Here is a 9,830-nt window from a genome sequence, read left to right as displayed (position 1 = left end):
CACATGTTGTAGTTCTTTTGGCACTAACGTGTTGCTTGTGTCGTGCTTTTTTAATGAAGTTCACCGTTTAAAAAAAGTGAATCTACTCACAAATTTTAGTTAGCATTTCATTTATATCATCTCACAAAATATTGGCACATTTTTATTTGTTGTACGATCATTAGTTAGCTTGTGCATACTGAGTCATACAAACCATTTAGGTTTTGGGGCTCTTCCTCAAGCCCCACAAGGGTGTTGCTGATTAAAGCATTCACTAACTGGCTAACAATAGGGTTACGTTGAGCGCCTCAACCACATAAAGAGGTATAAAACTTTGGGCCCCTTAATGTGCCTAAGATTAGTGTAACTTATACACATTTGTGCACCGACACAAGGGTTTTACACATGCTCGTTCATTAAGTTTAACTGGACGAACATAAACAAATTTCTTATTTCTGTTCATACAATTTACCGAATGCTCACGAATGTAAATAAACATATTAGAAGCTTGTTTGTGTTCGTTCACTTAACTAAATGAACATAAATGTTGCCCATGGTTGTTTGTTTAATAACTTAGCAAATATAAATGAACCTCCCATTGAACAGGTTCTTGAACGTTTGGTACTTCTACTACCCTAACTAGGCGTGTTTACAATCTGAGCCAAGCCAAGGTCAGCCTGAGCTCTACTTAAGTTCATATAACAGAGTTGAAAACTAAGATTAAGCTTAGCTCGGTTTAGACTCAATCCAACTTGGGTTTCATTATTTTTTGTTGTGATTATTATCTAGAAATCCAAACACCGTGGCCTAAATTTTTTGAGTTTCATCACAAGCACTAATTATCATCGCCATCTGTTGTCAAATTCTAAATAGAAAAACCGTTACCAAAGAAATGGCGCACAACACAATGGGAGATGAAGGTGAATGATCAAAAGGTACGAAATTGAATGAACAAATGAACAAATCTACGAGAGATGAAAATAAACGAACGGACATTCAGATATATCAATTGATAAATGAACGAAGTTCAAAGATCAAAGTTCAAGATAAACAAACTTATGCGTCGATAGTCTGACTTGGAAGAATTGAAAGAATTAAAACAAAAGTTATTCTGATTTTAAATTGAAGAATTTTTAACATAATTCCATATTATCAATTGTTAGTCGCCTCTAACATGGCATTTCTAATTATATTATTTTATTATATTATTATAGACAGAAATAAGGATATGAAAAATATTATTATAGACAGACAAATAAGGATATGAAAATACTAATTTCTGATTAAAAATAAATAACAAACAACTTGCCCCGAATAACCCAAAACACGAAAAAAAAACCCAAACTTTTATTGTTTTTTTATAGATGTGAATTACCATTGATTTGATTATACCATTTGATAGTAGATGAGATTCATTAAGACGATCTAAAACCATCTCCTTCTGTTGCCACCCATCAAAAAAGGTTCCCAACATTCAATGTTCAAAGTATTTGGAATGCACAATCCATATTATGACAGGAAAAATTGCAAAGCCAGATTCCACATATCTACAAAAGCAACAAGATAAGTTACTACAAGAAACAAATTTCTAAAACATTTAGGCCTACCGATGGCGTTTCAGAGTTGCATTGCATGACATTTGCTCAACTCATTTTTATTTGTACTTCATTCCTCAAGAAATTCATAATATTTATTTGTATTTAATCTAGCTATTTTACTTTTCAATGACTTAAAGCGTAATGGTATCGCAAGAGCAACCAAAAACAAATAATTAACTCATTTTAATTACAGATCGAAGAGAATGACAAACCTCATAATCTTGGGTGTAAACTTTGAGACTGTTTCTTTCCCAATTAGTAGCATAACTGGTTGCAAAAACTCTTGGTTTCCTACTTTCCTCTTGATATTAGGTTGCAAAACCTCATGTGTTCCAACTTTGGCTGCAACCTAATCAAACAATTTGTACTCTATAGAGATTTCTAGCATTAGTTATTAGGGTGAGCGGGGCACTTCTCGGGGATGGTTGCGGTGAGGTGAGTCCCCGAACGGGAACACCGCCGCCATCAACTCGGGGAGGGGAAGCGGGGTGGGGGGATCGGTGAGAGGTTACCGCATGAGAGAGAGGAGAGAGAGAGAGAGGAGACAGAGAGGGGGGTGATTGGTTGTTAATGTGGGTCCACTCTTTTTCCACCAATCATATTTTTTTCTTCTTTTTTTATAAAAAAATAATTGTGTGAGTGGAGTGATGCCAACGTTTGAATGCAAAATGGGGACTTAAGAGGGGAGTTGACGTGGCGCGTGCTGATTGGGTGTGTGTAAGAAAGGTCACTCCCCTAAGAGAGGAGTGCCCCTCTCACCCTTATGATGGTGATCTTGAAATTTTCCAGATGTATATAGATGAGTGGAAGGATAGACCTTTCAAATTACCGTCGTTAATTTCATAATCTATTTAATTAATTTTTCTTCTTCAATATAATTATTATATAGAAAGACCACTTTACCCTCAACTAACCTCATTTAGTATTTGTACTGTAAGCATAAAAATTTGTAATTTTGCAGTCATCCTTGTGAAATGTATTATAATATAGTATAGATATTATAGTCCACATAAATCTATTTATTATATTTATACATACTATTAAATCATGAAAATCCCAAAGGTTGCATGTCTAACCTTTAATTTAATCAATTTGTGAATTCAATTGAATACATTATTTACAAGAACTTAAGAGTTACTTATAATTAATTTATGAAGATAATTAGTATCATTCTTAAAACTTTTATTTAATTTCTTAATTTAATTCAATTAATGGAAGACATAAATGGGCATGAATTCCATTGATCAAATGTCTAGATTGCCCTCAAAGTGTCTTAAATTTTTGGACAATTTCCAAGTTTACCCCCTCTAAAATGGTTTTCTTTATTTATACATGTGGCTTCAAAACTTGTACACATGGTAAAATTACTAAAAAAGTAAAAAGCACAGTTTACTTAATAAGGTATATAGATATAGATTAATGATGAATTGAAATGAAAACTAATTATATATGACTGAAAAGCTACCTATATATATATTCTAAATAAGTATTTTATAATTAACTATATTATAAGTGTTGGTAAAGTTTAATTAACTTTATGTTGCTACGTCAGTATATATCATCATACTTGTGAATAAAGACCTTTTACCATATCAACAACTTTAATCAAGTGGATAACATATAAAAACTAGAGTAATAATTATATTAACAATAAAAAACCCAAATAATCATAATATTTTACTTTTTCGCCACTTTTCAGATATTTAGCTGTTTAGTGAACTCAACTTTCATTACAACACTAGCAAAAATACAATTAATACTACATTTACTTTTAATTCAATGTATCACGTGAGAAACCCAATAATAATAACTTCTTATCGATATTAATAGGAGAACTTGTCGTTCAAAAAACATTAATAGAAGAACTTAAGGGTCTGTTTGGTATGGGGTAATGGAATGGACGAATGAATGGAATAGATGAGGTAATGGAATGGACGAAGGAATGCAATGGATCATTACCATTCCATGTCTTGTTTGGTTACCATGTGTGAATGGAATGAATTATTATTGTGTATTGTTCGGTGGGCAAGAAACATGGAATAATAAAATAAGCGGTGATTGGTGGTGACGGTGGTGTTGGCGTCGACGATGGTGGTGGGCGGCGGTGACGAGTGGCGTTGGCGGTTGGTCGCGACTGTGGGTGATAACGGTGGCGAGTAGGTGGCGGCGGCGACAGTGGCTGTCGGGGTGAGGTGGTGGCGGGTGGCGGCGATGGCGTTGATGGTGGGTGGTGGTGGTGGGTTGTGGCGAAGGTGGTGGGTTGTGGTGTTGTTGATGAATGGTGCAAGAGGGGATGGAATGGAAAAAAAACATGGGGGTTGGAAGGAATGATTTTGAAGGAATGGAATGACTTTTGGAATGGGTGATTTCATTCCATTGACTAACCAAACACCATTTTCTTCATTCCCTCGTAATCATCCATTCCATTCCACCTCCCATTCCTGCATACCAAACACTACCTAAGGGATTTCGGTAATTAACTTATGGAACCTCTTAATAACTTATCTCGTTTACTTCAACTTCATGGAACTCTAAGAATCCAACAGAAGCAACTCAGAAAGTGAGATAGATGCGTGACGGTGGCTTTGTAGGTCGTCGGGTTGTGTTTTATCGCTTAAGGGGTCAAATTTTTCACACATACATACACACACAAGTTAAATATGACCTTTTTATCGTTTTAAGGTTTAAGTTATATTTTGGCCCTGTATTGTCAACTTCGTCGTAACGCACGAGTTTTCCAGTTGTAAACGAAAAAAAGACAAGACTTGTAAACGAAAAAAAGACAAGAAAAACAAGGAGTACATTTTCTATGTGCTCGTAGTCTCCGTATTTGAACTGAAATCTAGAGGAGAAAAATTAGAATCGAGTGAGTCAAGATCATCATCATCTTGACACATTTCCGAATCAATAAAAGGGCACACGTTTTCGTTCTTCATTCTTCTTCTTCTTCATTTTCACAAACCCTTTTCTCCACGATTTAACACTTTCATTTTGGTATTCTTCTTCTTCTTCCATTAATCAAATCAAGATCAGATCACATTCATTCATCATCATCAATTGTAATAATTTCATTCAATATTTTTTTGTATATTCCATATATATTCATTTCAATTTTCGTTGTGTTTGTAGGTGTTGTTTCTGATCTTCCTCTGTACCAAATTCATACCCACATGGCGAAAATTCCCTCTTCAGGTTCTTTATTGTTTACCCTTTTTTGGATATTAAATGTTGACAAATTATTGGTGTATTAATTTGTTTTCTTTTTCATCTGGGTGTTATGTAATCTGTGTAATTTGAATTCTTTTGATCTGTTTTTTATTGTTTACCCTTTTTTGTATCTTAAATATTGACAAATTATTGGTATTTTAATTTGTTTTTCTCTTATTTGGGTGTTATGTAATCTGGGTCATTTGAATTCTTTTGATCTGTATTTTCTTGTCTTTGGATCAGAATTCAGATCTGTTATTGATTGCATGTATGGGTATATGATCTAAATCTAATTTGTTAAAGAAAAGTGAAGGCACATTCTGTTTTTCTTTGATCAGTATTTGTTTTGAAATCCCCATGATCTTTTTTAATTGGTTTTTGGTTAGACAAAGGGTTACAATCGATGGATCATGTCGAATATAAAGCGGGTGCGTTTGCCAAATTTTTTTTTTTTTTTTTTTTTTTTTTTTTTTGTGATTTCAGTTACCAGCTTGTGAAATTCATATTAAGATTTGAGTTCATTTTTTTTTCTAGTAAAACTTGAAGAAAATAAGAAACCACTGGTAGTTGTAGATCTCGTGTTTGATTTTTTAGTTGTATGCGTAATTGTTAATCTTAGGTAGATGTGGATATATGGTGGTGGGGGGGGGGGGGGGTCGACTAAAGGGTGAAAACGCGTTATTTTTGGTACCGTTCGGGATGGATTGGCATGACCCATATATATCAGTTTTTGTACAAAAGTTAGATTTTTCATGGATATTTAGTGTGTCAAATATCATGACAATAACTATTACACTTTCATAAAAATACACTTTGGTCTTGTTTAGAACCGATAGACGAGTTCAACCATTTGACCCGTTTGTTTTCTACACACAAATTTGATTTTTTATGAATATTTAGTGTGTCAAATAGCATGACGATAACTATTACACTGTAATAAAAATACACTTTGGTCTTGTTTAAACCGTTTAACGAGGTCACCATTTGACCCGTTTCTTTTTTTATCTACTTTTTTTTTTTTTTTACACATGTGATCCCTTAGAAATAAAATGATGAACCCAGTTGACCCAGTCATAAGTAAACGACCCTTTTTAGAAACTAACCATAATGCCCAATTATTCTGCTTGTTTTTTACTGATCCGGACCAATTTCGGTGCATTCAGATGGTTCAAAAAACTTATCCATGAATTCAAATGGAGGCCCAGAAGCAAAGACTTCACTTGTTGTATGTTTCGGGGAAATGTTGATCGATTTTGTGCCTACGGTTTCTGGGGTGTCACTTGCAGAAGCACCCGCCTTCCAAAAAGCCCCTGGCGGTGCTCCTGCTAATGTTGCTGTTGGTATTTCAAGATTGGGTGGTTCATCTGCTTTCATAGGCAAGGTATGTATACCAATCAAAACATTTTTACAAATAAATTGTTTTTTAATCTTTCATTTGTAATATGGTGTCGATAAACTTAACATTTTTATTAGGTGGGTGATGATGAATTTGGGCATATGCTATCTGACATTTTGAAACAAAACAAAGTCAACAATTCTGGCATGCGATTTGACCAAAAAGCTCGAACAGCTCTTGCTTTTGTTACTCTTAGAGCCGATGGGGAGAGAGAATTTATGTTTTTTCGTAATCCTAGTGCAGACATGCTTCTTCGTGAATCGGAACTTGACGTGAATCTTATTAAACAGGTTGACTTTTATCTTTTCTTTTCATAGATTGTTTGCAGATAATTATCAACGCGCTGCAGGAGATAGTGCTTGGACGCACTTTTGATGTATAATTTGTAATAATCAGATAATTGATTGTCTTGAGTGTTTGGAAAAACTTGTTATTTATGATATTAATTCATAAAATATATATATATTTTTTTTTGTGAAAATGCAATTTTTTCGTTTACTAATTATTTGAGACTTCTAAATAACACAATAAACAAAAAAAAATATTTTCGTCCGTGTGTAACTTTTTAATTCACTTATGTTTTTTAACAGGCAAGTATATTCCACTATGGTTCTATTAGTTTAATAGAAGAACCATGCAAATCGACACATTTAGCTGCGATGGCGATAGCAAAGAAATCCGGCAGCATTCTCTCTTACGACGTGAACTTAAGAATACCATTATGGCCCTCAGAAGATGCAGCTAGAGATGGCATAATGAGCATTTGGAATCAAGCTGATGTCATCAAGGTACCAAGGGCATACAAGTAAATACACACATCCTCCTTTTTAAACGAAACTAATGTTACGGGTATACACAGGTGAGTGAGGATGAAATTACGTTTTTGACCCGGGGTGCTGATCCGTACGATGATAATGTGGTGTTGAATAAGCTTTTTCATCCCAACCTTAAGCTTTTGCTTGTAAGCGAAGGGCCAGACGGCTGTAGATATTACACACAGGTAATGAATGATTCTTGTTTTTTAAGGTTTTATACGTGTTTTGTGGGACCCGCAAAATGAAATATTTAAGCGAACGGATTATGTTTTGTGCAGAAATTTAAGGGAAGAGTTCCTGGTGTTAAAGTAAAGGCTGTTGATACCACCGGTGCTGGAGATGCATTTGTTGGTGGAATTTTAAGTGTTTTAGCTTCGGATACAAATCTTTATAAGGTACGCTTTTTTATCCGTTTTCCATTTGCGGGTCCCGTTTCGTTTCTAAGTAAGTTGGATCAGTTTTTGTTGTTGAATATGAAACATTAAAGTGGGAAAAAGCATCTATGTTTAGGTTCCATCTCTTTATTGCTTTTCATCCATTCTTGATTCTGATCTTTATCAACCTACGCGTTTAGATTTGATTATTTTTCTTAGTTCTTCGTCTTTGATGGGACCCACAACAATATTTAAATTTGTCAATTAATTTTCTTAAGCCTTTTTTTTTTTTTTGGTTTAATTGAGGGCTTGCTTATTTTCATTCTGCTTATACTAGAAAGTAAAATAAATATTGGTACTTGTAGATCTTGATTTCAAATGGGACCCATAATCTCACATATTCCTTTGTGAAACGGGTCCCACACGTGTTGGAACTTGGAAGTTCAGGTTCCGCTTGGTGGGCCCACAATTACATCTTAATATTGTGACTCTCTGGCGGGATTATTATTTTCATTTGCTTTGCTTTGTGTTTGTATAATCCAGACATGGTCTTGATTGTAATGCAGGATGAAAAAAAACTAAGAGAAGCACTTCTTTTTGCAAACGCGTGTGGGGCCTTAACGGTAACCAAAAAAGGAGCGATTCCAGCAATGCCCACAAGAGATGAAATCCAGAAAATCTTGAAAAGCAACAGCTGAGGAATGAACATGTTGGTGCGATGTCAATAAAAAAGGTTTATTTGAATCAAACCCTGCAATGTACAAGTGCGTATGAAGTTCTTCACGGTAGTTGTACATTGAAGGGGTATGACATTTTCTAGCCATAAATGGAATCTGTAATATGTTCCAGTATATCAACATTGCTGCTGGTAATGAAAACAAATTGTTGTTTTGTTGCTCTTGTAGGCAACTTTTGACTGTTGCTATAAGTTTTACCGACTTGAACGTCGAAAAATGCTTCTTATAAATTTGTCTTTGTGCCTGCCACCTTCCAACATATTCTTTACATGTCACAAAAGCTAGCTAGTTCCGGTCCAACCTAAAAAAGTTGCACATAAATTTAGTATTTTCCATATTGGATTTTGTTTTTATAGATAAAGCTTGAAAGCACTTCATATGTATCCACATGGTTGGGCTAAAGTGGGCTTTCTTCATAGGGTCACTCTTCTCAATGGGTGGGATTCTTCGGTTTGAATTCTTGTCGTCGTACAGAATCAGTCTTCGGAATATGACGTTTACATGAAGAACTAAAAACGTTCAAAATTAATTGTTTTCTTTATACTTTTTTATTATATAATACAATAAGAATTGGCTGTATAAAAGTCCTTTTCATAACCTTCTTATTCATCAAACTTTTATAAATTACTAGCGAGCGGTAAGACCCGTGTGCAAACATGGGTTCTTTCTTAGAAAACCATGCATAAGACATATAAATGATGAATATGGTTATATTTATCGACTTATGAATAGATAAGTCAGTCAGTAAATACTTAAAGTTTAGAGTATAAAAAGTAAAAAAATATACAATTTATTAATCTTTTGTAAACGAAATAACATTTGCATTCAAGCATGTTCCTTCTCCAAAAAACAATATTTTAACTCAACCGTCGTTTCAATCTCTTTCAACCTCCACAAAATACTATTTTAACCCAACAGTGGTTTTAAACCACCATTTAGCCCCAACAACAGTTTCAACCACTGTTTGCTCCACAACACTCTGCTTTAACCCAACAGTGGTTTCAAACATCTGTTTTCATCCATCTGTTGACCAAAGTCAACAGATGTATCAACCACTGTTTTATTTTCAAACATTTGTTCACAACAACAGAACTTTCATCATTTAAACAGACCTTTGCCAATATTACAAGCTTTTAAACTCTCAAACCTAAATATTCATTTAATTAATTTAAATAACAAACATGGTTAATAATTTTAACACAACTAATTATATAAAATATGAAAGTGTCAAACAGAGGTAACTATATAATAAACAAAGTTCAAAACAGCAAATAGCATTCAGTAAAATACAACATAATAATTTCTAATCAATGGGTGAAACAGTAGTCTCGATAAAAAGCTCGGTCTTCACGTGACATCCCTTATAAAAAAAATGAAGTATAGCAATAAACAAACAAGTTCCTCAAAGAAACTTTGTTTGTAAATGTTTTGTTTGAATAAAAGTCACAAAAACAAAAAAGTTTTAAGACGACCGACTCTTTTTACGCTTTTCGCCCTTTCTACTAACCACTAACCCAAATCACCTACATTTAACCCAAGCCTAACCCTTCCCCAAGTCCTCTTGATATTTACAAAGGTTTATAGTTAAAAAGGAGGAGGAATGATTGCTTGGTAAGCATATGGTAGAAGTAAGTTCCATGTCGGTCTCGAGTGTTTCACAAAAATACATCTTCGGCCGAGTTGTAACACCCCGTGTTTCGGAAGTCAAAGTCAAAGTCAAGATT

The 9,830-nt window shown here is 34.3% G+C and overlaps 1 protein-coding gene across 2 annotated transcripts; it reads left to right on the top strand.

The window, feature by feature from the left end:
- Positions 1 to 4,361: 4,361 nt before the first annotated feature.
- LOC110936326 (probable fructokinase-7) lies at positions 4,362 to 8,351 on the top strand. 2 transcript variants are annotated; one of them, XM_022178690.2, is made up of 8 exons: positions 4,362 to 4,571; positions 4,707 to 4,769; positions 5,948 to 6,165; positions 6,258 to 6,470; positions 6,771 to 6,968; positions 7,040 to 7,180; positions 7,274 to 7,390; positions 7,936 to 8,351. In XM_022178690.2, the coding sequence occupies exons 2-8, from the start codon at positions 4,748 to 4,750 to the stop codon at positions 8,065 to 8,067; spliced, it is 1,041 nt and encodes a 346-aa protein (XP_022034382.1). In that variant the 5' UTR covers positions 4,362 to 4,571; positions 4,707 to 4,747; the 3' UTR covers positions 8,068 to 8,351. The 2 variants fall into 2 exon arrangements, with proteins under 2 accessions (XP_022034382.1, XP_022034383.1); XM_022178691.2 differs by having other exon boundaries at positions 4,367 to 4,636.
- The last annotated feature ends 1,479 nt before the right edge of the window (positions 8,352 to 9,830 follow it).

This window comes from Helianthus annuus, chromosome 4 (genome assembly GCF_002127325.2).
Source record: "Helianthus annuus cultivar XRQ/B chromosome 4, HanXRQr2.0-SUNRISE, whole genome shotgun sequence".
Taxonomy (NCBI): Eukaryota; Viridiplantae; Streptophyta; class Magnoliopsida; order Asterales; family Asteraceae; genus Helianthus; species Helianthus annuus.
Note: the sequence above shows the minus strand (reverse complement) of the source record. Positions and strands in the feature narration are given on the sequence as shown.